Source organism: Carassius auratus, unplaced genomic scaffold (assembly GCF_003368295.1).
Source record: "Carassius auratus strain Wakin unplaced genomic scaffold, ASM336829v1 scaf_tig00214588, whole genome shotgun sequence".
Classification (NCBI taxonomy): Eukaryota; Metazoa; Chordata; class Actinopteri; order Cypriniformes; family Cyprinidae; genus Carassius; species Carassius auratus.
The window spans coordinates 118,862-146,447 of NW_020527725.1; the positions used below are offsets into that span (position 1 = coordinate 118,862).

Here is a 27,586-nt window from a genome sequence, read left to right on the forward strand (position 1 = left end):
CAGAAACAAATTAAATTAATTTAGAATGTAAAGCTACATCATTTAAAAATGAACTAGAATTAGAATAAAACATAGATTTCACAGTAATTGAAAACATTTAAAAGTAAACAACAGTGTCTCAAATGAATAAAAACATCTGCAAATACATACTTGCTGTGTGTGTGTGTGTGTGTTTGTAGATTGCTCGTCTTGTATAGCAGATTATTGGACTTCTGTGTATGATACCCCTGTACAAGCACCAACTGATAATACTATAGAAAAAAAGATTATCAGTAAAGAGTTTACAAAAATTCTCATATGTATCAAAAGTGTCAAAGTTTGCCCATTGAAAGATGTATCAATTGTAAAAAAAAAAAAAAAAAAAAAATTCAAATACAAATTTAAAAAATATTAATAAAGAATTGGCCTCTGTTTTGAAATATCAAAACCCACTTTAAAAGAGGAATGTGATGTTATTTTTCTTAAAAATAAATAAATAAATAAATAATGTTATACAGAAAAATGTAAAAATGTCTTTAAGACGGCAAAATATTTTCCCTGAACTTTACCTTAAAACAATTAAAGACAGTTACATTCTGTTCTAGTTCACTCATACAGAAAAATCTCTCTCTATGTTTTGCTACACTCTACAGAGGTAATACAAGAGTTAACCAGCATTACAATAAAGATTAAATCCAAACATACATTTAACTGCCATATTGTACCTCCGTAAAACCTGTACACATCTGTAACATACCTACAACACACCTCTGACAGGTGGAGCTCATTAAGACAGTCCTGTTCCAGTAGTTATGGGTAAAATATTGTCCTCAAACAAGCTATCATCCCCAGGAGTCTGAGTATGGATGCTAACATGACAGCTATCCTAGGATTCACATTAAGAATGGAAGACTTACATCACATGCACAAGTAGCAAAATGTCCATTAAATTACAAAGTACTAATAAAAATTACAACTACAATTTACAACAACATTTCCAGTAGTCGGTACCTATACGTTTGCTTGATTTCCCTGTTTTATGTCATGCATGAATTTTGTCAGATAAGTTAGGAAGAACAGGAAGAACAGACTTGATGCTGAAGACGTCTTTTGTCTTGTAAACCAAGCAACTGGTAAAATCCGGCACAATGAATCTGTGCCAGTGAAGGTTTCATGTCATGTAGGCAAGCAAACTGCTCTGTGTATGAAGAAACACTTGTTTGAAAAAGCTGGTTTTTGATATTAGCTGGATTAGTCTTTGGGAGGGTCCAGGAAAACATACTGTAACTGCTCATGCACCAGTGGAAGGCATTGCAGTTTGTTAAGACAATGTGAAGGTGCCTTTACACTGTAAAAAGTCATTTTCAAAAACAGGATTTTGTTTAGATAAAATTATCTAAATGTTATTTTATTATGATTGTGCTATTCAAAAGCTTGGGTAGATTTATGATTTTTTTTAAAGAAAATAATGGTTTTATTCAACAATGATGCATTATTGGTGACTTAAAAGACTTCAATAGTCTAATAAATTAGATTTGTTATAAATAAATGAAAAAAATAATAATTCTCAAATAAAATAAAATAATAACAAATGATTTTGAGCACCAAATCAGCATATCAGAATGATTTCTGAAGGGTCATGTGACACTGAAGACTGAAGTAATGACGCTGAAAATTCAGCTTTAACATCATGGCAAAAAGTTACATTTTAAAATATATTAAAATAGAAAACAGTTCTTTTAAACTGTAAAGATATATCATAATAGTATTGTTGTATTGTTTATTTTTAGTAAACATTGGTCTGCATAAAAAACATTAAAAAAAGAAAAATTCTTTAAAATGTTTTTTAAAACATTACTCCAAACATTTTGAATGGTATTGTGTTTGTATATATATATATATATATATATATATATATATCCTATAGATACCGTAGTGCTCCTGTATATATGTCTTGACTAATTTGAAACATTCTGAATCAAAACTTGGGAGATTTGTAAAATCTTATTTTTTTTATATTGCTTATACAAAAATAAACCAGATCACAAAAAATGCTGGTGCATTTATCTGTAGGAACAAAGTAGGGCAGAAACCTAAAGTGCTTTTTGTTGTATAAAGTTCTCTTATGTAATTCAGAAGAAACTACAGACATTAGTGTTGGAGTCCAACAGCATGTTTAAGAGTCAAAGACGAGTTACTTCTGTGTACACAACAATGGTCCTGCCTCCATGCACACCAAGCATTGTTGGCAGCAAATCATTAGCATTAGCATTAGCATCATTAACTTTTTCATTCTGATGCTATGTGTTTACGAAGTCCAATCATCTGAGACAAAAAACGTTTTCGTGTCTCAAAGACAACAAACGGAAGGGACATAGGCTCTGGCAGTTGGGATTTAAAAAAACCTTCATATATAGAACTTGACGTTTTTCAAAGAACAACGTACGGCCTGAACACCAAAAAAAAAAGCGCTGCTGTCACAAGGGACAGTAACATAAAATGGGCAATGCGACTGATGCAGCTGAGACTCCGCTCATCTGGGTGAATTGTTGGCGTTTGGGATCCGTGCAGGGGACGAGCGTGCTGCTGGTGAGCCTCTGAGAGTGGGCGTCCCTGGGGCCGGAGACACCACCTTGTGAGTCGGCGTACAGGGGCCAGGAGAACAGGTGTGTGTGGGGGTCCCTGGACCTGGAGAGTAATGATATGGAGGGCTATCAGGACCGGCGAAGAAGGCTCTGTGGATGGGAGAAGAGGAAGGCGACAGATGGGGACTCGTCTGGAGAAGCCAGAGCAGCTCTTCATTGTTGCGGCTCAGCCGTTTCTTCTCATTTGTCTCCTTCTCCACATACTCCTGAAGGTTTGCGTTCTCCTCAGACAATTCTCTATAAATACAGGAAGAAACAACCAGGATTAGTCAAAAGTCTATGGCTATGCAGGACCTTGTTTCACTCACCCTCAGGTCATCCAAGATGTAAATGAGTTTGTTTGTTCAAGAGAACAGATTTTGAGAAATTTGATATTACACCACTTTCTCACCAATGGATCATCTGCAGTGAATGGGTGCCGTCAAAATGAGAGTTCAAAAAGCTAATAAAAACATCACAATAATCCAGCCCATCAATTAACATCTTGTGAAGTGGAAATCAAATCGTTTTTCTTTTCACCAGTATGTGTACTAGTTGTGGGAATTGAACCCACAACCTTTTGCAATGCTAACACAATGCTCTACCACTGAGCCACAGGAACACATAATAACACTTCCTCCAAAGCTCATACTGTGTTGTCCACTCACACTCACAAAATCCTCCGATTTATTTGTTTAGAACTGTTTTTGCTTGTAAACAGTGCTTGATCTGTGCATATTTCTCTCCTGATTCAGGCCAGAATACTTTTTCACTGGAGGAAGTCATATTATGGAGTCATATTTTAGGATTTCGATTGTTTTAATGACGGATTTGTTTCTAACAAATGCCTAGTTTTTGCACTTCACAAGATGTTAACTGATTGTGGATTATTGTGATGTGTTTGTCAGCTGTTTAGACTCTCAGTCTGACGGCACCCATTCACTGTAGAGGATCCACTGCTGAGGTTTCAGTCAATTTACAGCTAATTTACATTTTTTAAGTGAACTACCACTTTAATTCAAATTCATACCTTGACACAACAAGATGGCGGTCAATGCGGGCCATCAGGTCTTCGTTCTGCTGCTGAAGCACCTGGACCCGCTCCTCCAGATACAGGTTCTTTTGGGCCTGCTCGAAGGATCAAGTGAACACAGAGCTCGACATTAAATTTTCACACAAACTTCAACACTTCCTTGAACAACAGGGGACTGTAATGTGTTTTATGTGATGAAAAAAACAATGAGAATTCATAAAAGCTGAAAGGAAAAAGTAGTAAAAAGCAGCTCTAAAATGGACTTCCAAAATTATAAATAATATAACGTCCAAAACAGCTGGAAGGAAAAGAAGGTTTTAAAGTGGAAACTGATTCAATATCCAAATCATAAATAATATACTGTAACATAACAACAAAATGGACTTTCTAAACACAGTACAGAATATTTACAATACAATACACGATATACAACACTCTTCAAGGTGTGAAGTGGGGGGTAACTCTGTCCTCTTCGTCACTTTAAACTGCAGAATTCTCCTGCACAGTGTGTTTAGTCTGCACACCCATTTACCACTTTCTCCAGATGACAGATCTTCTTCTCCTGGTCATGAATTTGCTGGTTCTTCATCTCCAGAACCTCCTTCAGACTCTTCAGGTCCTCCTCAATATGCTGATACGGGGCCAGTGCATCCTGCAAATACATTTACTCACTCTCAGTGTTATTGTGCCTATATCCAAGCATCCCTTTATTAATGTCTTAAAGAAACACACCACAATCTGTTCGTCGGTGCTCTTCCTCAGGGCCTCTTCAAAACGCTTGGCTTTGTCTCTCAGAGTCCGGTTCTGGAAAGTCAGAGTGTCCACCTGGTCCTAAAGGAAATGTTCCTGTTACTAATGAATTCGCGTTGGACGAGTAGCTTGATTTAGTAAACAAATCACCTGAAGTGAGAGGCGCAGTTTCTCAAAGTCCTCTTCTAGACTCGCCTTTTGCTGCTCATGGGCTTTCCTTAAGTCTAAGAGAAATGACATGAGATGGAATACAGAATTTGAGTTCTTCTCCACATTTCTGCCAGCTGGTTTGTAGTGGTATTACTAAGTGGACCCTCACCCCTCATGGTCCTGGCATGCTCCTCCTGCAGTGTTGACATTGTGATGTTGTGCATGGTCTTCAGGTGTTCAAGGGCAGCCTCATGGTTGGCAGTCAACTCTTCGATCTAAACACAAAACACACAGTTAAATATTCATATTCATGCCATCTTAAATGTATTTCCCAGCATCCTCAGCCAGACGTCCTGACCTGTTCCTGGTGCTGTGTGTGCAGCTCCTCCACCTCTGACTGGTGCTCCGCTCTGAGATGGTCTCTGTCTGAAGCGTGCCGTAATCTCAGGTTCTCCTCTAAGGTCGTGAGTTCAGACTCCTGCTGCACCTGTAACTCTCTCAGCTCCCTCTCAAAACACTCATCCAGCTCTCTCTTCTCCTTCTGAAGACCCTCCCAGCGAGCTGCATTAAAGGCTGGGCAATATGAGGAACAGAGCAGACGGATTTAAATAAAACCTGCTTTTGTCTTAGTAGTTTATGGGCACACATATAATTAAACCTCTTTGAACTCACCCACTTCATGCTGAATTCGACTGAGTTCTTGGGTCAACTCTCTCTCCTTCTCCTCAGCACTTTCATTCTGAAACACACACACAAATAGAAATATGCATTTACTCAGATCCACTTATAACAATTAAATATGATATAACTTAAATAAACTTTTCTATCATGGTTGGGATTTTCCATTGAATTCTATATCTATTTCCTAATTCCACCCCAATTTTGTTTTTATTTTTTTGCATTGCATTTTAAAAATGTCATTATTTGTGAATTATTTATTTCTGAATGATTTCATTATTTATACATATTTATTATCAGTATGTATATATGTATAATATTCATTATAATCACTATTACGTTTATTTATCTGCTGTGTATTGATCTAGCTTCTGAAATGAAAGTGATTTCAGGATTTACCATTTTTGTAGAGACATTTGGTCCCAACAATATTAGGGTAAACAACAGATAAAACATTTAGAAATGTATATATTACGACCAACTACTTCATGGTTTTTGTGATTTTACTAATTAATAATTAAATAATCACAACTATAAACAGTGTTCCAATGTACCCTCACACACAAAACAAAAACTATACTTTTTCATTGCATACTTGCTTTTGTAGTGACTAATGTGGACTACATACTGTTGTACTGCACAATACATTTAGTATTATTTTTACGGCCTAAATAAAATTAACATGTAAAAACCCAAACAGTGTTATGTTTGAAACTGACAAACATTATTAAACACATAGACATGCCTGTAAATGTAATATAACAAAAAAAGAACTGATGCAATTCTGCAGAAACATTATCACTCTTGTGTGCATTTGACAGTACAGAAAAAATGTATAGTATTCAACCCTGAGTATGAAAAGCATTTAGAAATAACACATGCACTATAGAAACTAAAAATGCTTCATGTTGGCAGGTGTGGGAGAAGTTGGCAGAAGGTTTTAGATTTGGATGTATATTTTAAGAGTTAGTTAGTTTGCAGAGGCATTTCAGAAACAACTGTGCATCTGCAAGATGAATCTTAAAGCCAGTCATTCACTAATGGACAGCAGGGGGCACTGCACTTCCAAAAAATGTCTTTATTTACATCATCTATTCATTTAGCAGATGCTTTAATCCATAGCGAATTACAAATATGGATGGCAACACATGTAATTCCTTTTTAGCAGACAGCGATATGCTTGTGATTCTGTGTATGTGATTCAACGGTCTGCTCTTGCACACAGCTACCTCATCCTTACATTCATGACATATTAGATAAAGGCTGTAGTTTGTGTTTTTGTTGTTGTTGAGTGTCCAGTGGTTGAGATGGATGTGTCAGTTCAAGGCAGCAGTATTTCAGTAATGATAACCTAGTGGTTTAGGCTTTGGCAAGGTAACACAAACATATCATGTTTTGGTGAAATGTGAAGGCTGTAGAAATCACTGTGCCCTTGAGCAAATTAGTTGATCGCAGGGTTTGTACCAGAAGGGATGTTGCTGTAGTTAGTGTGCTGCAAATCATGTTAGATAGAACATACTGTATCAGCTGAAAAACAATACATTTAGAAAAAAAAACCAGCAATCTTATTGCATTAATTCTCAAAAATGATAATGATGTCTTTTATGACTATGAATAATGAAAATATTAAATTGAAATAAATTATATATTTAATAGTTTTATGACTCTATTATGATTCTATATGTATTGTAAAAATAATAAAGAAATAGTATGTTTGACAATATAATAATATAATACGTTATAATAGCTTTCAAGACTTTAATAATAAAATATTTGTTGTGATGATTTTTATAATTCTAAAATGTACAAATTAATAATACTGAAAAAAAGGATGTGTCGATATAGTATGATGTCATGTTTTTATGACTTTGAATAATAAAATATAATAGTTGTTTATTTAAATAATTCTAAAATCTGTAAAGTAATAATAATAATGAAGAATGCACGTGTGGCCAAATAAATTTTTAACTGCCTGTGATCTTTAATAAAATACCTTGAGGGAGAAGTGCTGAGTGCAGATCACAAAGACCTCCAGTCTCATGCTGGTTTTCTTTAGTTCTGTCTGAAGAGCCTGTAGTTGCCTGGCCTGTTCTTCACACCGACCCTGCAAGCGCTGCAACTCTTCAGGCCTCTCTACTTTCTCTAGCTCTTTTTCTTTTTTCTGCTCTTCATCTTTTTTCTTCTCTGGGTCCAGAGAGCCAGTACGAGGCAAAATTTGCATGCTTGAGCCTTGGACTGCCCCTGTTGCCCTCTGTTGCCTCTGTAGGACTAAAGAGGGAGACATGAAAGAAGAAGCACTAAAACATCAATTTCATTAAATTCATCTCAGAACGGCACAGTGTTAATAAAATGGCCTCCATAATGCTTAGACACCCCAGAGAGTCCTGTAAGCTTAACAACCATGAAATAATTTACATAAAGCGTTACCATAATTTCTATACCTAACTGGATTACTTGAATCATTTATAGGCAAAGGGACTATTCAAAGACTGTAGGCTATTCATTGTTATGTAAAATGAGCTTTCTGACCCAAAGCTACTGAAACAGTGGCTAAACAAATCATAACAAATCTTATAGTTTAAATAAAATAATGGAAAAATGTTACTCTATATACTTCCTATTCACTATAAATGTACTGTATTACAAAGGATATACTGATTAGTCACACAAAGACTGTTAAAGCCCTCATCGAAGTTATCTATAGACATTATCAATTAATGCTATTTAAATAAATGTATACTTGACAAAATCAAGCATTCTGCATTAATGAAAAGTAAAATCAAGGTGTGATTTATCTTAATCAAGCAACCTAAAACACTCATGCTAATGCTAACAGCAGCTAATGTTTTGCTAACAGCAGCCGTGTTAGCATTCATTCAATGATAAATTTCATAAACACATTGAGCCAAATGTAATGACAGGATGATTTACAGCTATCATTAGTGTACAAACTAATCTTCGGAAGAAAGACTGAATGTTTCAGAGCTGCTAATTGCTATGACAGAGTCACTGCTGTCCTCAGTGTTGAGTGTGCAAGCAAATTGCTTGTTAATGGCTAGCAACACATTTTTTTCAGTGGCCTTTACTGACGTATTAGGTATTGAATTAACCTCTTAGCAAGCTATAGCTGTGCTATGTACAGTGGAGACTGCATAGGAATGTGGAGATGCACTACCCTTCAAAGATTTGGAGCTTTTCTTTTTTAATTAGTTCACTCAGCATGGACACAATTGTCAATAAAAACCTTTATAATGTTTTAAATAGATTACTAAATGCTATTCATCAAAGAATACTGAAAAAAGGTGCAGCATCATGCTTATATTTAATTCACATTCAAATCATTTCTGAAGGAACGTGTGAAACTGAAACTGCAGTAGTGATCACAGGAATAAATTACTTTTTTGTATATATATCAGAAATGATTTTATTTTTTAATACAAATATTTCACAATTTTTATTAAATAAATGCAGCCTTTTTGAGCATAAGAAACCTTTTTCAAAAACATAACTGCAGTAATGTACAGTATATAGTGAAAATCTTCGTGATATCTGACAAAGTCAAAATCGAAGAGCTTTAATCTTAATCAAATCAGTAACCATAAACACGCTCCTGTACTAAACTGATATTCATTTAAATAAATATATTTTTTTCCATTATACTGACTCAAGACAATCCAGTCCACCACACACATACACAAACCAACCGCCAGTCTCTCAGAGTGACTTAATCTTTAGCCTGAGAATCAGTCTCTATGACAACAAAGAGAAAATCTGCTTTTTCAGGAAGCAAGGTGGGCGAAAATGATGTTAGGGAGTCGATTCCCTGCTCATCAGGAAGACAATGACAGCAAGCGGACAAGATGCACTGTAGCCTCCTAACATTGCATGTTTACATTTTTCAAGAAACCCAGCATTTTTTTTAAATGTCCTTTAGGGGAATTCAAGCTCTATTTAGGGTGTCTGACTCCCTAAAACCCATAATTTCACTGTTGTGGTAGATTGGGTGACTATATACTGAAAATTGCTTCATTTAGTTCAACATGACAGCAGAACTTGACCCTAGTGGCCACACTGATTACTTCCTATATGAAGTTCTCTTTCATTGTATGTTGGTGTGTATGTGTGTGTGTGTGTGTGTGTATGGAGAGAGAGAAAAAAGAGAGTTACAGTGGAGATAAGAGATTCAGATGAGATTTATCCAACAGTGTGATGCCGTCTAATGGAAACACTGTGCTCTGTAAAGCAGCAGGGGACAACTTTGAAAGGAAAGCAATATCTTGGGTTGATCTTTGTTCTGGTTGGTTACCTGGAGACTGTGGTTTAGGAGACACTACAGCGAGTCTCTTAGGGGAGGACAGAGATGAACGGGTGCTGTCAGAACTCTTCTGGAATTCCTTACGGGATGCTATGGATAAAGAAGGACATCAGTTACAGGAGTTAATGGCAGTGCTCAGGAGATTATCTGAATTAAAGATATACACTCAGGAAGCATATAAAGGGCAAAGGAGTACAAATCCAAGAATGAAATTCGCAACAGTAACCACCACCCCCTTTTCCGTCTCTTTTCGTATCACTCTCCTCTTCCATTGAGTCATAATAGGGTCTCGGCGGTGCCTGAATCGATTCCAATAAGAGGCAGTCAACCACAAAATAACGCAGCTGCTAGGGTCCACTTGCCACACGGGCTGGACGATATGACTTTCTGAGAGGCTGCAAGCATCCGTGGACCAACAGAGTGTAAATATATTAAATATATAAAATAATAAAATATTACTCATCTCACAATATTTCTAGTAATAACCCTGATGTACATAATAATCTATAATGAATATTACGATAATAATGCACTGCACATTTCAGTTTATTAACTTAACTTGGAAACCAAAAATGGCAGTTAAGGTAACTTAGTATATTACAATTTTCATAAATGTAAGATATTGAGCAAACTTAACTTGATTTTTTCTGAAGTTTGCAAGATATCAAGTAACATTAACATATCATAACACTATATATATACATATATATAATTTTACAGTCTTCATAATAAAGCCTGAACACATATGAAGACACAAGCATTGCCTATATGAGATTACAGGAAACGATTGAAGATGCTGCTGGGATCGGAGCTTGTTTCAAATCTTCCATCTCACAACACTTGGGTGCATATGTTTTTGGGGTTGCTACTTTTGGCTTACTTTCACCAAACAGAGTGCACACACAAACATCACACTGCAACAGGGGTCCCAGGGCACCTAATTACTGCCAGCTTATTTCAACATGTAGCAGACAGCCATAGACACCCTCCTATAATCCCAATGGACACCCTCCTCCCTTGGATCCCACTGCCAACTCCACCCCCATGCTGAGACAGCACCTACAGCATCAGAGACACCGCTGCATCATCAGTGGATGCATGTGAAGATGTTAAGACTCTAGTATGATGGTGTACAGCCGATGTTTTATAAATTCTGCTTCCTTAGATCCATGTGAGTAATGCGAGAACTGGACAGCATTTCTGAACTGTTTTCAAGCAGCAGGGTCTCATGAATTTTGTCATCACTCACTACCTAGACAGCATGCTAACAGTAGATCGGTAGTCCATGTTGGGCCAGGTGCCCCTCGTAGCCGTTTTGTGCCTCCAGGGTGCTGGAGATTTTGTCAGGATGACAAAGAGGGAAGCAGCAGGCAGAGATATACACTCTCAGAGCTGTGGTTAAGGATCAGCAAATGTGGCATTGAAAATGGGACAGAACTGATAACAACAATAAAGAGGGGGACAGGTTAAAAAGAAAAAAGATAGCCTCATTATGCTTTAGGCAGGAGCAAAATGATTGGTTAAATGAGAACAGGCGAGTTCTGATTGGACAGACTTTACTTGGATGATCGCTTCTAAATGATCATCCTAACTGAGCTGAGATAAATAAGTGATTGTAAGCAAGTGTATGAAATTATTTACTACAAGAAGTATGCTCTAAACAAGATTCATGCCACCAGGATGCACTACAGCTAGAGTGATCTTTAACCAGTAGTACAACAATCATGTGTTTAAACATGTATGCACTACAAGAGCTTTGCACTACTAGAAGTATTTTTTTCAACCATTATGCATTACACAAATATGTACTTAGCATATTACAACCGCTGCAATGTCCCCCAACAGGATTGTGCCATTTTTCACACACGCAGAGGAGATTAATGACTCTGTAGAGGTCATGGACAGGGTGGTAGTGCTGTTTACTTAAGCCTGACAAGTACGCGCTCAGCTGTGTGCCGGTGCAATAGTTGAGGTCAGCCTTCAAACTGGAGCTGATATCAGAGAATTCCTCAAGACATTTGACAGGTCACACCTGGTTCTACAGAAAGCATGCAGTCTCTGTATTCTGGTGATCCATCTGAAATACACTCAACCTGGTTTAAACTTTCTTATAGTGTTTACTAGATAAAGTACATAGCTGTGTAATGCACACTAGTTGAAATGAATACCTCTAGTAGTGGATAGTTGTTTAACCGCATGCTTCTTGTATTACTGGTCGAAGATCACTCTAAATGTAGTGCATTTTGTTTGAATGAATCATGTTATCATGTGCGTACACTACTTCTTGTCGTGCATACTCATTGAAAAACAAACTAGCAGAATTTCACACCCATTAGTGCATTCATAATTAAGCACATACTTTTTGTAGTGCATAGGAGAACAAATGAAAACTTATCAGAAACAAATGCAAACTTATCAGAAAGTTAAGTATCATTTGAACCTATCTGAAATTCATTAACACAGTCTACACTATATGTGTGTAATGCATGCTTGTTGAAATATACTTCTAGTCGTGCATACCTCTTGTAGCTCATACTTCTTTAAACATGTTTGTAGTACTAAAGATCACTTTAGATGTAATGCATACATCTTATAGTGCATATTCACCGAAATGCATACTGGTTAAATAACTACTAGCATACTACGTATATATGTTTAACAGTGTAAACTTACTGAAACAAACTTTATGCAGTACATTCTAGCTGAAGTGCATATTTATCGAAGGGCAAACTGTAATATAAACTATTTGAAGTCCATTCTTATTGTGTACACTAGCTGGAGTACATATGTGCATAATGCATACTAGCTGAAACAAGTACTTCTATTATAGCAAACCTCTTGAAACACAAACTTCTTGTAGTACTGTTTGAAGATAACATTGTATTCTAATGCAATTAGTTTTGTTTATAGCATACTTCATTTAGTGTATACACGTTGAAGTGCATACTGGCTAAAAATATGAAGGTTCGGTCCACTTACCCACAGGAGAGCTTTGAGGAGGGGGCAGCAGGGAGCGGCGTTTGGGTGCAGGAGTGCTGGGGGGTTGAGGGGTGCTGGGACACAGTGCTCTGGATCCATCTTCAGGAGGCGACGTGGTGACATGGTGAAGTGGTTGCGCTCATCATTTACACTGTTGGGACCTGAAAATTACCCCAAAAAGAGCCAAACTTCACACCCAGCACATCCATACAAATCAATATTAGTTTGCTTCGAAAATCTCTGAATGTATCTTTTTTTGTTTGCCAGTTGAACTGCATATAATTAATTGTGCATCATACAGTAGTTTAGAAACTGAATACTGCAGGCCATTGTCTAGTTCCCTGGTTTACTGTGAATGCTTAATCAGACTGTGCTCATCTCCTGCACATTATTCATCATCTGTGGTGGATGAGAATTCATCTTACTGCTCATTAACCCCACAATTGAACCCAGACCAACTGTTCATCCCACTCTATGCTTGATCAATAACCTCAGCACGGCTCAATAAGACCAAACACTGCAATAAAACAAGAGTACTTGCCACGTAAAAGAAAAAACTCAAGACATAGCATCTATTCAACAAGCCATAACTGATTTCACAAACCACACAGGTACTTTTATATAACTTGTCCTTTGAAAGACACTTTCCTCTCTACTTTAGCTTACTTTCAGACTGTAAGGCGAGACCATTCTCGGGAGTGTTTATAACGCTGCTCTGCCACAGATATCGCTCTGATTTATAAAGTGCTGAGAGAGGACTCCACCAACAGAAAAGAGCAGACAGATGCAGAAATGTTGACAGTACACTGTCATAAGAGGTTTAAAATACCATATTTTAGTGCTTCTATGTAACCTGTGGAGATATTTAGAGACAGCAACCAACAACTGCCATTAATTCAAATAGATTCAAAAGGAATTAAACACAGCCACACAACAGAATCACTTATTTTCAGTTATGGTAAGGCTATACTGTGGTAAATGCAGGTTGAGGGTGATCTGATAAGGGTGGTAAAGATCTGGGACAAAGTTTTGGCTGCAGAGACGGAGCTTTGGAAACAGTAGGAAGTGCCACACAGCCCTCCAACTCTTGCAGCAGGAGATGTTGAGGTGCAGAGCAGCCGAGAGATGCGTTTGATTGGCTGCTGGGAAATAAACCTCGCTGCTCATTGGTGGATTCTCTGTCAAATCTCTGTGAGAACCAGTGAACTGTGTGCATTGTGTGGAACTGGGTTAGTAGCACAGAGACTCAATCCTTAAGATTTTGTTCCAGTTTCATCAGCGCTCTGGATTTACATAATCACTCAAATGATGGGAGCATTATACTTGTGTGGGATGGATCATATTGAGCGCCTCAAATAACTGCAATTAAAAGACTGTGGAAAGCCTCACATTTTGCATGCATCACTTTTCGTGAACATGGTATACAATTATTAAATTTAGTAATAAAAATAAATGAATACATTAAAATAAACAAAAAAATAAAAACGTTAATATATATATATATATATATATATATATATATTTACCCTTTTCCGCAAACGGACAGAAAAGTTTGCAACTCTATTACAAAATTTGGAAGAAATTATTTTGTTATTTTCCAGAATTGAACATTAGATTTAGATTTAGATTTCGCCTAAATTAATAGTTTAAAGGTCCTTTAAATTACAACTACAATAAATTAAATTAAATTAAAATAAATATCTTAATAACTTTGGTAACACAATGTCTGAGTTTGATGAATGGAATCAACAGTAACAACAGTTTATAAAGAAATGTATTTTCTGAACGTTTAAGAGTCTATCTGTGACAAAAAATAACTGGCAGTACATTGTAGAGACAATTACAGGATTTACATTCTGATTTATGATGCTAAGGGATTTAGCTTCTGTCTCTCTCTCTCTCTCTCTCTAGTTCAATGAACATTTCCATTCAGATATGCGAAATACTTTTTGTACACTGAACCCAACTATTATCTGCAGGTGTGTTTATATCATTATCATTTTCTAGTGTTTACTAATATGTTTTTAATTAAGGGAAATCTCGAATGAATTTGATTTGAATGTTTGTTTAGTTTAGCAAAAATAATTGGCCAGTAAACACTGGCAAACATGGAACATATGGTCAAAAATCACATTAGTTTTTCTTAAAAAAATAAATAATAATCTTCATAAAATAAAATGCCACACATACACACACATAGATTTAAGGTCCTGGAAATACAATGAAGCAATTCCCACATGCTGAATTTAAAATACTGATCATAATGAAGACAAATGTTCAACCAACATGAATAATAAAAATATACAATTCAGTGTGAGCTGAAGCATTTATCATACAATGCACCAGAAAGGAATGCAAAAATAAGAGAAGACTAATTTAATGCAGTGCTGGTGTGGATAAAATTCAGCTTGTGAAGCAGGCAGAACCAAACAATCAGCACTTCTCTTCTGGTCTCCTGGCCAGCTGAGACATACGTAATGTGAAAGAACAAGGAAAGAAAGCAAAGAAAGTATTCTAGAAGAGATGGAGCAAAAACATTATGTTTGAAATGTGACGGGAGCAGATGCTATTCCTATTCTAGTAACATTTAGACAGCACAGAGAGAGAATCAGAATGAAAAATCATGCCTGGTGAACACAGCAGTGACCCATTAAAAGACCACACTTGCAATGCATTATTAAGCACAGAGCATCAGAGGTGCTCCCGAGGATGTCAGGAGGTAAACATTATGCAAATCCAGCCCCTCCACTCACAGCCATATGTCAGGATGGGTGCCACTTCAGTAGCAATACCATAAGGACCTGAGACATACTGACCCACTGCTCAGCACTGCTGGCAGGAAGTGGACAGATGGGTCAAAATGAACAACAAAAGTAACATTTTAGGTAGTGTGCACTAAAACATTCAGACTTTATGCGATGTGCAATAGGTAGTGTCCTACACCTACAGCAGTAGAGTACTAGCACTAACAGTAGTATGCAATAGGACATTAGGTAGTGTGCACTGTATTGCGGCATGTGTGATTGTACAAAGTATTGTGCACAAAAACTTGTATATCAAGTATATTTGCATATTGCACAGCACTAGAACAAAAGTAGTGTGCAGCAGGACATTAGATAGTGTGCACTACATAGTTTAACAGAGTGTGAAATCACAAAATGGCGTGCAGTAAACGATATCATGCTAACTGTGCACTAGATAGTGTTGTACAAAACAAGTACATTAAAATACTAATTTTGTAGTGAAGTGCTAAAATAAGTACTGTGCACGGAAATTAGCATATTGTGTACCTACAGTATGCTCTACATAGTACACTACTAATATACTAAATGTAGTGTGCACTAGATAGTGTACTGCAAGTACTAGTAGTGCGCACAATTACAGATTGTGCTGTATTGTAGTATGGTGTAAATGCACAAAAGTATTGTGCACTACAAAAACATGCATATTCTGTAGTGTGATAATTCAAATAACATTAATACATAAAATGTAGTATACACTAGGTAGCATAGTGTTCACAAGGCAATGCAAAATAATGTTATGTGCACTAAGTAGTGTAGTACGGTGTGAGTACACAAAGCACTGTGCACTAAAATACAGGCATATTGGGTAGTGTGCTCTACGTAGTGCTAGTTCAAAAGTAGCATGCAGTAAGACATAAGGTAGTGTGTACTAGGTAGTGCAGTACTAAATCACAAAGTGTTGTGCACTAATACGCTAATATGCAACATTAAGTAGTGTGGACTAGAAAGTGGAGTACAAAACTATCACACATGGTAGTGTGCACTTAAGCATTAGGGCACAATGTAATGTGCAATAGGCAGTGTGTTCTATATAGTACAGTACTAGTAAGAAAAAGTAGTGTGTAATTGAACATTAGGCAGTGTGTATGATGTAGCATAGTGGAGTACAAAACCACAAAGTATTGATAAAACAATATCAAGGGAAGTGTGCTCTGGATGTTGAGTAGTACAAAACTAAAACACTGGGTAGTTGCCACAAAAATACAGGGACGAGCATTTAACCTTTTTCAGGCCAAAAAATAACTGGTCGACCCTCTGTATTTCAATCATGGATCCAACAAATGTTGCAAAGACTGATTAGGCAGGGTGCGATACTAGTAGTGTGCACTATTGTTTGGGGTTTTTCTTAATTTTTTTTAAGCACTGACATACTTTGAGAATCTACTTTTTATATATCAAGCTGACCACGATAGAGATTCTTGAAGTTTAATGTTTTCTAATTAAGAAATAAAGACTGGAATAGCAGAAGCAGCACTAAACATGCCTGGCAGAGCTCTGAGAAACACACTCTATCTTGCTCTCTCTCTGGGAGGCTTCAGAGGGATAACGGAAACCGAAGCTTGCTGAAACAGAGAACTGAAGATTGCTTGGGATTTTGAGAAAGGAAAGCCTGGTCGGACTCTTCATCTAAAGAAAAAATCCTATAAAAGCTTTCAGGGAAATAGACAGAAAGGGATTTAGGCGTGAGGTAATCAGAACATCATTATCAGGCTCCTATGAAGTTAGCAAAGAGGAGTGAGCAGCTCAGTGCTAATGTGGGCAGGTATACTGCCATTCAAAATCATCACTGTGTCATATTAATATTTAAGAGTAATACTATGCAGCTAGATCTAGGCCACATACATCTGAATCTGACCTATCTGAGCTTTAGGTGGCACAGCTGCATAATGTGACGGCAGGAGTATATCGACAGCCCGTATGGGTAAAAACAGAGAAAAAAAGTTCATTAGCATCTCTCCGCGCTGCAGGGTCAATCTGTGTGTGAGTCAGCAGTGCCCAGAGCACAGACTGCCCAATGTGAAATCTGACAGTCAGGGAGATGCGGGATTTAGAAGCACACTCAATATACATACAGATGAGACAAAGACGCAACAAACCTGTAGTGAAACAGTGTATACTTCAGTGTGTGAGAATGTTCCTGTGTGTGTAAGTGTGCATGTTTGTGTGAGGACCATCTGTTCTCAGCAGTGTGCATGAGTCAGAGATGGGCTGGAGCGATGGCATCTGTGCTCTCACACCTCCCTCCCTTCACTCCCTTACCTCACTTCCAACACTTTTTCTGTTCTTCTAAGTGTTTTCCTTTCAGACTAGATTGTGTAGTGCACACATGTAAGTGTGTAATACAAAACGGCAGTAGTGAGGTAGTGAACTAGAATTGTGTTTAAATTACAAACTGGGAAGTATTAAATTATGAGACATGCATTATCCTTGTCCAAAATAATATGTGAGATTAAATAACACAATGTATAGTACATTAAAATTGCATGCAAATGGTGTTTGGATAATTCACTTTTAGTATTTTTTTTTTTTTCTAAAGATTGTTCTAATCTCTAATATTGACTCACTACCAGTGTTTTTGTTGTTGTTGTTTTTAACTAAAACTAAAATTATTTCAAAATTGCTTTCTCCAAATGAAATAAAATAAAATATAAATATTAGATTACAAACTTGGAAATGTTTCCTTTGATACTAAATACATGAGTATAAGTTTTAAGTATTACATTTACTTAAAATAAATAAAATCAAAAACAAATTATTTAAACATAATGAAATATAATGAAAACATAATGGAAAAAAAAGTAAATAATAATAAAAAAATACTAAAACTTGAAAATATACAAATAAAATCTAATTCAAAATGTTAATACAAACTGTAAATAATATTTAACTGTAATATTAATTTATCTTTGATATAATATTTTAATTCTTATTAACATTTTTAATTAATTTTTATTTGTTAATTCTTATTTAAACTGTAGTTTAAGTTTCAGTCATTTTGCTGTGTTCAAATGCCTACATATTTTTTTCCCCTTCAGTTTCAGTTATTTTAGCCATCTATTCAAACCAAATGAAGAAAATAATAATAATAATAAGTTTAAGCTTTTTATATGCATTTTTATTTTATTTTATTTAACATTTATTTGAAGTAACAAAATGTGTTTACAGTTCTAGTTTTATGTAATAATTAATAATAATAACTGGATAGTATGAGTATGCAAAATGAGATGGGGCCAATATTATGTCATGTGCAAATGGTAACATGTACTACAATTGAGCAAAATAGGTATGTACGTAGTGTTCTACAGAATTATTACAATTCATACTCTACCAAAACTGGAATACTAGGTAGTATCCTATCAATTAATATATAATGTACTGTACAATTAATATACACTATATATTGTAGGGTGTATTACAAGTGTACTAATTAGCAGTTCACTAGTTAGAGAAGTAAATCTGTGGGTGACTAGGTAGTGTGTATTACAAACCAATCCAAGCACACTAATGTTGGTAACACTAAAATCAGAATTGCGAGATCATACAAATGAAAAATCAATAAAAGCAGCATCACCTTGACTAAAGGTCATTGTCTTTGCATTACAATGTAGGCATGTAGAGTATGTACTGTATGTGACTGTGTCTATTATCTCCTCGGCTTGTTATTTACTTTGCTGTTGCTGGAAAGGTCACATCTGAGATTGGATCTTGTTAGTGTGCCTCAAGTTGATAGTGTTACTGCACACTGTATGAAATGTATTTTTTATAAGCATCTTAACTAGAACAACTTCAAGCTTGTGACTTGAAAGTTCAGACTCTTGGCGATTTTATTTGAGGAGATCTGAAATATCCCAGAGACCAGAGGATGAGTCATATTCGAGGAGAGGCTGTCACTGAACAAACCCCCTTTAGACAGTGAACTGAGACTCCGACGAAGAAGAAAAAGCAAGAATTAAGAGTTTTTGGCCTAATCCCGCCAGGCTGCAGCATGAGATCGCATCCATCAATCCTGCATGCAAGCTGGGAGCTCACACCAACAAACTGACAGTTAGCAATCTCTAAAGATGAATTACACCAAGACAGATAAAAAAATAATAAAAAAGAGGATATGTTGCACTAGCCAGAGAGAAGGATAAGAAATGTGATATTTGAAATAGTTGAAAACAGCATCGTTTATTGCGCTCGCTCTGAGAGTTAAGGTGGGACTGCAATCTCTCTATATAAAGAAACTCTGTCTGGGTCTTTGTTAAGGTCAGATGATGCTGGGTTTCTCAGAAGCTCACAGTCAGAAGCCAACAGCTTCAAACGGAGTGTTGCTTTTCAGCACAGTGGCTATAAAAGCCTGCTAGTAGTCATTCACTACTGATACAAAGAGGACAAAGTCAAAATTTTGTTTTATGCCTTTACTGTATACAACATACTGTAATAGTTATAGCTGTAAGATATAATTGTTAACTTCTTCTTGAAGGAATACTTCTCCAAAAAATTACAGTTGTGTTGTTGTTGTTTTTTTTTTTATCACACATCTAAAATCCTAAGACTTCCAAAATTCTAAGACTTTCTTTTTTTTCTGTTGACATGCAGCTCTTTTCCAGACAATAAATTGAATGATGTGGACAAACATTAAAATCAAGTTTTCTGAAGCTTTACGATATAGTTTTACATGAGAAACAGAGTAAATTAAGAATTTAATGTATTTTCATTAAAATATTATCTCTGCTATACTATGTCGTTATTGTAAACTAAAACTGTTAAAAACATTTTTGTTTTTGAAAATAAGAAATGAAGCTTAAATAAAATATTAACAATAATTATAATAATTTTATATAATTCTTATAAACATTAGATTCAAAAATGCAGCAAAAATTAGAAATTATGGATTGCTACTAACTAAAATAAGTTACAGTAATAACAACATTAAAACTAATACAGAAAAAAACTTTATTAAGGCGAGAGAGAGAGAGAGAGAGAGAGAGCTTTGATAAAGTTTTTCTTCTGTCTTAGGTTTAGTGTTGTGTGTGTGTGTATATATATATATATATATATATATATATATATATATATATATATATATATATATATATATATATATATATATATATAATGACAAAGGCATATAACAAAATTCTCAATCCAATCCTTACATTTTAGAGCTCCCCTTCTCCATTTACTTTCATTTTATGGAAAAGAGCTGCGTTCACATTTCACTTAATATCTATTAATGTTCTCCATGTGAGAAAGTAATTCATACAGGTTTGGAATGACATAAAAATGATCAAATTTAAATTTAAATTTAAGTTTCTTTGGGTCGACTATGCCTTTAAGAGTTTCCTCCGATATTTCAGACAACATCAAGCCATGACATGAGACTAACAAAGGCCATGTGACAGATCTAATCTCTTAAAAAAAAACAATTACTGTGCTGCCTCTACATGAGGATGAAAATGAGAGCCAAATATTGACGTGCAGCTGTACCTATATCCAGAAGCTTAAACACTAATGACAGCTTAATAAGTCCAGTAGCATTTGCCACCATCATTCACGCTCTCCAATTCAGCCAATTACAAGCGACTGGCCTAAATCAGTCAGACCTGAGAAATCGATAACTGTCTGTGGCATCCAGTCACAGAAATCCTAGGTCAATATGTCAAACTGATTCAACACCGAGCCTAAAGCAACAGTCAGTCATTATACCAGTAACATATACATACAGTACATTCTGCAAATGCCCTTGTTTACCTAAGTGGACAGGTGATAATGACACAAGGGGAAAAGGCTCTTCATAAAATTCATACACTTATACTATAATACCAGCAATCAGCCCAGTAGCACATTCAACACTTCAGAGTGAGAGAGAGAAACACTCATTTGCACTTCTGACTTACATATTACATAGTGTGGAAGGATTGTGAAAATATGATGGCTATAAACAGATTTGATATGTTAATGCATTGCAAGTATGGATCACACAGCTGTACTGAATAATATGAACACAGAGTGGAACCCTAAGCCCTAATTTCAATGAAGAATAACGAGCTTCGCTATGGAAATTTCAGTAATGAGTTCTACAACAGACTCACAGTGTGTCAAGACATGACTATGGTGAGATAAATGATCTGAGAAATTTTGTAGATACAAAACACTGTTTGCAATGACCCCAATTACATCTGCAGTGCCCCCCAAATTATTTTGACACTTAATAATGCCTGCATGTCGTGGTTTAGATTTGTCACAGTGTCTGGGTTGTTGTTCCCCGGGGTTCCACTAGATGTCCTCCTTCTCACGGTGTCTGTCCCAGATCACTTCCTGTTCCCTTATATGGTCACCTTCCTCCTTGTTACGTGATTGATTGTTCACTCCACCTGTCTCCTGTTTCCCAATTATCCTTCTGTGTATAAATACCCAGTCTGTCTTAGTCTATGTTACGGAGTCCTTGTCTGATGTCATTGTGTTTCAGGTCCATCAGTCTTGCTTTGTCTTACCCTATGTGTCTCATTCTCTCGTTCCACCAGACTTCCTCTACCTTTCCGTTCTTCCGAGTTCCCCGTTTCATCCGGTTCCCTTTTTGTTTGATTTGTCTCTCATGACTGTTTATTTTGTATTTACCCCTCTGTTTAAATAAAACCCTTACCTGCATTTGGATCTACCCTCTCTTTGTGTTTTTCCCCAATACCTATCGTGACAGAAGGACTCCGTCATGCCTAGATCCAGCGGTGTGGGATTTCGAATCGGTTCCCCAGCCACCATGGAGGAACGGAGGGGGAGATTCCAGAACTTAATCACCCTTCATCAAGAGGGAAGTGAGGTGGGTGGCCTGGCGCAATTGTTTTGGACTATGGCAGTCGGGCTAGGTTACAATGATGCAGCACTAAAGGATTTATTTAATAATTGCCTGGATGATCCTTTACCTCCATGGGAGATGAAGGGGTTAGAGATACTGGACTTTTGGGGGTTTACCAATTACCTGCACCATCGTGCCCAGTGGGATGCAACAACCACACCAGAGTGTCCAGACAAGGCTGCCAGCTCAGCCCCACAGCACAAGATGGGCGCCAGCCCAACCCCACAGCACAGGATGGCCGCCAACCCAGCCCCACAACCCAAGATGGCCACCAGCCCAGCCCCACAGCCCAAGATGGCCGCCAACCTAGCGTCACAGCCCAAGATGGCCGCCAGCCCAGCACCACAGCACAAGATGGCCGACTCAACGCCACCGACTCCCCATCGTAGAGGGCGGAGGAGGAGACAGGCAGCTGCTGTTCCCGAGGCGGAGCCCGAGGCAGTTCCCGAGGCGGTGCCCGATGCTGTTCCCGAGGCGGTGCCCGATGCAGTTCCCGAGGCGGAGCCCGATGCAGTTCCCGAGGCGGAGCCCGATGCAGTTCCCGAGGCGGTGCCCGATGCAGTTCCCGAGGCGGAGCCCGATGCAGTTCCCGAGGCGGTGCCCGATGCAGTTCCCGAGGCGGTGCCCGATGCAGTTCCCGAGGCGGTGCCCGATGCAGTTCCCGAGGCGAAGCCCGATGCAGTTCCCGATGCAGTTCCCGAGGCGGTGCCCGATGCTGTTTCCGAGGCGGTGCCCTATGCAGTTCCCGAGGCGGAGCCCGATGCAGTTCCCGAGGCGGTGCTCGATGCAGTTCCCGAGGCGGTGCTCGATGCAGTTCCCGAGGCGGTGCCCGATGCAGTTTCCGAGGCGGTGCCCGATGCAGTTCCCGAGGCGGTGCCCGATGCTGTTCCCGAGGCGGTGCCCGATGCTGTTCCCGAGGCGGAGCCCAAAGCTGTTCCCGAGGCGGAGCCCGATGCAGTTCCCGAGGCGGTGCCCGATGCTGTTCCCGAGGCCGAGGCAGTTCCCGAGGCGAAGCCCGATGCAGTTCCCAATGCAGTTCCCGAGGCGGTGCCCGATGCTGTTTCCGATGCAGTTCCCGAGGCGGAGCCCGATGCAGTTCCCGAGGCGGTGCCCGATGCAGTTCCCGAGGCGGTGCCCGATGCAGTTCCCGAGGCGGTGCCCGATGCAGTTCCCGAGGCGGTGCCCGATGCAGTTCCCGAGGCGAAGCCCGATGCAGTTCCCGATGCAGTTCCCGAGGCGGTGCCCGATGCAGTTCCCGAGGCGGTGCCCGATGCAGTTCCCGAGGCGGTGCCCGATGCAGTTCCCGAGGCGAAGCCCGATGCAGTTCCCGATGCAGTTCCCGAGGCGGTGCCCGATGCTGTTTCCGAGGCGGAGCCCGATGCAGTTCCCGAGGCGGTGCTCGATGCAGTTCCCGAGGCGGTGCCCGATGCAGTTCCCGAGGCGGAGCCCGATGCAGTTCCCGAGGCGGAGCCCGATGCTGTTCCCGAGGCGGAGCCCGATGCTGTTCCCGAGGCGGAGCCCGATGCAGTTCCCGAGGCGGTGCCCGATGCTGTTCCCGAGGCGGTGCCCGATGTTGTTCCCGAGGCGGTGTCCGTTACAGTTCCCGAGGCGGTGACCACAAGGCCGTGGTGGTCTTCGGCTCCGCCCTGGGAGACTCTGGCGGTGACCACGAGGACGTGGTGGTCATCCGCTCCGCCCTGGGGGACTCTGGCGGTGACCACGAGGACGTGGTGGTCGTCCGCTCCACCCTGGGGGACTCTGGTGATGACCATGAGGACGTGGTGGTCTTCTGCTCCGACCTGGTGGACTCCGGCCTCGACCACAGAGACGTGGTGGTCTTCCGCTCCGCCCTGGAGGGCTTTGACTTTGACCACAAGGCCATGGTGGCCTTCCGCTCCGCCCTGGAGGGCTCTGGCCTTGACCACACGGCTGTGGTGGTCATCTGCTCCGTCCTAGTGGACGCCTCAACATGTCCTTCATGGACTTATGTTTTGTGTTTTTTTTTGAGTTCTGTTTCTGTCTGTTCCTTTTAGTTTAGTCTGGCCCTCCGTCCCTCCCCCTGTACCTCCTCCGGTCCTCCTCCCTCCTGGTCTCCCGGTTTTATGTATCATTTCTGGTGTTTGTTCCCCGTGTGTTCCTTTTCTGGCCCTCCGTCCCTCCCCCTGAGCCTCCACCTGTCCGCCTCCCTCCTGGTCTCTGTGTCATGTTTTGTCTTTAAGCGTCTGGTAGCCGCTCCGTAGAGGGGGGGTACTGTCACAGTGTCTGGGTTGTTGTTCCCCGGGGTTCCACTAGATGTCCTCCTTCTCACGGTGTCTGTCCCAGATCACTTCCTGTTCCCTTATATGGTCACCTTCCTCCTTGTTACGTGATTGATTGTTCACTCCACCTGTCTCCTGTTTCCCAATTATCCTTCTGTGTATAAATACCCAGTCTGTCTTAGTCTATGTTACGGAGTCCTTGTCTGATGTCATTGTGTTTCAGGTCCATCAGTCTTGCTTTGTCTTACCCTATGTGTCTCATTCTCTCGTTCCACCAGACTTCCTCTACCTTTCCGTTCTTCCGAGTTCCCCGTTTCATCCGGTTCCCTTTTTGTTTGATTTGTCTCTCATGACTGTTTATTTTGTATTTACCCCTCTGTTTAAATAAAACCCTTACCTGCATTTGGATCTACCCTCTCTTTGTGTTTTTCCCCAATACCTATCGTGACAAGATAACAATATATCAAACGGTGGTATCTCCAAATATATATATATATATATATATATATACATACTTTTAGCTAATTAGTTATATAAACCATTTTCAATACATTTTATTTTAGGGTGTACTTAAAACAGTGTTAAATATATAATTAATTACAGAGTAATATTAATTAACAACATGTGCTTAACTATAGGTAAGGATTAGGTTTGGTTTACAGTAAGTTTATTTGTAATTATGCATAATATAACATTATTAATACGGTAAGTACATCCAACATGTGTAACAAGGACACTGTTAAATAAAGTGTTACCAACATTTTATATAACGTTTTAGCATTTTAAACAAACTTTACAAGTATGTTGTCCGTTTTTAAAATACATGTTTACAAAATGAATGTATATAAAACTGTCTTGGGGCCACTGCAATGCACAGAACATGGCACACCGACTCCTTCCCTCTTTCTTTCTCTCATGCATCTGTTTGCTCCATACACACAGGACTGTGAACTGTCAGGGATTCCTCTTCCCGAGTGATTTCAGAATAAAAAAGACTTGATGACATGACTCATCTAGGGACGCATGTAACTCTGGATGCCAGAATCTGAAGCAGCCACGTCAGCTGTTACCAGGAGAAGACCAGCCAACATCACTTATGTAGGTCGTATTCAAAACACATGCGGTGCACGCAGATGCCGATTTTCAAAGACAACCCCTTCTAAGAGCAGACTAGAATCTACTTCAGCAGAACTGAGCAGCTCTGATCAAACTGAGGATTATTCGTGTTGACTCACGGAGCTAGTTATGAAAGAAGCCCACTTGGATCAAACACAAAGATTCTTTCATGACCTAAAGCAAAGACCAACTGAAAGAAAAGTCTGGTTTTGAAAAAAATAAATAAAAAAATACTGTGTTTTTGGTCTATTGTGCTTAATATCCCATGATATACCACATAAGAGCAAAGTAGTTATGAGCACAATATATTAATGAAAGGGGACATGCATGCTGCTTGTAGGTGGAGTTAATAAAATGATGCAAATAGCATTATAATTAACTCTAAAAAGTGGAGCATTACCCTTTTATGTAAACTACTTCAGGGATCTCGCTTAACAATACACTCAGCTACAAGCACTTTAGATGGTATATAAAACTGTGGAGTGTACAGATGTTTCACAACAAGTGAAAATGCTTCTATTTTAAATTTGTTATATTTTAATACATTCAAATGAAAATATTACATGAATATCATAATGCCTTTTGCTTCAATGACAACTGACAATCCTTAAAAACAGATGTATCAGTTTTCACACATATATTCAACATTGATAATGATAAGCAATGCTTCTTGAGAAGCAAATCAGTATATTAGAATGATTTCTGAAGGATCATGTGACACTGAAGACTAGAGTAATGATGCTGAAAATTCAGCCTTGCACAACATTACATTTTAGAATATATTAAAATATTTCATAATGTTACTTTTTTAAAATATTACATGTTTTCAATTTGGTCACAGACTTTCAGACCCCACTGTACATTTTATTCTACATTTATTAATCTGAATGCATGCGTGTTTGTGTTTCAGTAACTTACGGTAGGTGGGGCGGCAGGGGTCACTCCGTGTGCTGTCGGTCGAGTGGTTACTGGACACAGAGGAGACGCTAGAGCTTCGAACAAACCCAAAGGTGGCCAGACGAGCCGGCGGGAGGCGCGAGTAACCGGGAGGACGCAGGCCAGACAGAGCTGGCTTCGGCAGGAGGGATTTAGCAGCTAACCCAGTCGCCACTGGCTTTGTTTGATCTGAGGGCAAAGAAGACTATGATTATTATTCAATTCAATTTGTAAAAAAAAAAAAAAAGAAAAAAAATGTTGTGGGAAATAAAAGTCACATACTGTTTTTCTAGTATATGTCAATATGGAGGTCAACTATGCATAACATATTCTTGTAATACTGCTGTGGCAAAATGAGGCATACATGATCACATGACTGATTCAATTGAGAAACAGATGGAATACAAGGAACAAAAAAAGTGAGTGCTGTGTCCTGAAATGAACTATGTCTAAGCTGTCGGGCCTAAAAGATACTCACAGTAGGACCGAAAGAGAAAGAACTGTAGTGTTTAACGACCTCTCTCTGGTGTGAGGTAAAGATCGCTTTAAAAGAGCTCCTGAAAGAATCATGACGAGGTCGGCGGCTGTCTGCCTCCTTTGACCACAGCATGTCATGGCCATTAATCAACATCTATACCACTGTAGTATTCACATGGAGATGAGCGATGAGTCACATTTCTCATCCACTCAGGGAGTCTAATTTAATACCAGACGTTTGCCAAAACATATCATTTTAGATGGCTCATAAAATCCCAATATGAGCTTGAAATGTTTAATATAAAATTGAACAATTATGTGCAATGTAAGTGTGTGGATGGTTTCTGTCTCTGGGCATACTCGCAATCTTTGTGCATAAAAAAGATGTCGTCTTTCTTTCTTTCTTTCTTTCTTTCTTTCATTCCACCCCGTACCCCCTGGTCCCATAAAAAGAGCTATTTAAGCACCAGGTATGATATCTGTGTGATAAAGGCCTCAACTGAATAGAGTATAGGATTTCTGCTAACCCCATGTGCTTATTATTATCATGGTCTTATTATCACATTATCATGTGCTTATTACACCAGAAAAAGTGACAAAAGCTGTTACAATTAATGAGGATTAATATGAATATATGTTGTCTTTTGCT

General features: G+C 38.7%; 1 protein-coding gene across 1 annotated transcript in view; it reads right to left on the bottom strand.

The window, feature by feature from the left end:
* Positions 1 to 1,890: 1,890 nt before the first annotated feature.
* LOC113092433 (microtubule-associated tumor suppressor candidate 2-like) overlaps positions 1,891 to 27,586 on the bottom strand; it is a 56,635-nt gene continuing 30,939 nt past the window's right edge. The window contains 13 exon segments of the mRNA XM_026258024.1: positions 1,891 to 2,861; positions 3,634 to 3,734; positions 4,169 to 4,288; positions 4,369 to 4,467; positions 4,537 to 4,610; positions 4,706 to 4,811; positions 4,895 to 5,109; positions 5,209 to 5,275; positions 7,208 to 7,482; positions 9,521 to 9,619; positions 12,509 to 12,644; positions 12,647 to 12,669; positions 26,443 to 26,649. Of these exon segments, the coding sequence (XP_026113809.1) occupies positions 2,513 to 2,861; positions 3,634 to 3,734; positions 4,169 to 4,288; positions 4,369 to 4,467; positions 4,537 to 4,610; positions 4,706 to 4,811; positions 4,895 to 5,109; positions 5,209 to 5,275; positions 7,208 to 7,482; positions 9,521 to 9,619; positions 12,509 to 12,644; positions 12,647 to 12,669; positions 26,443 to 26,649 (1,871 nt within the window). The 3' untranslated portion in view covers positions 1,891 to 2,512.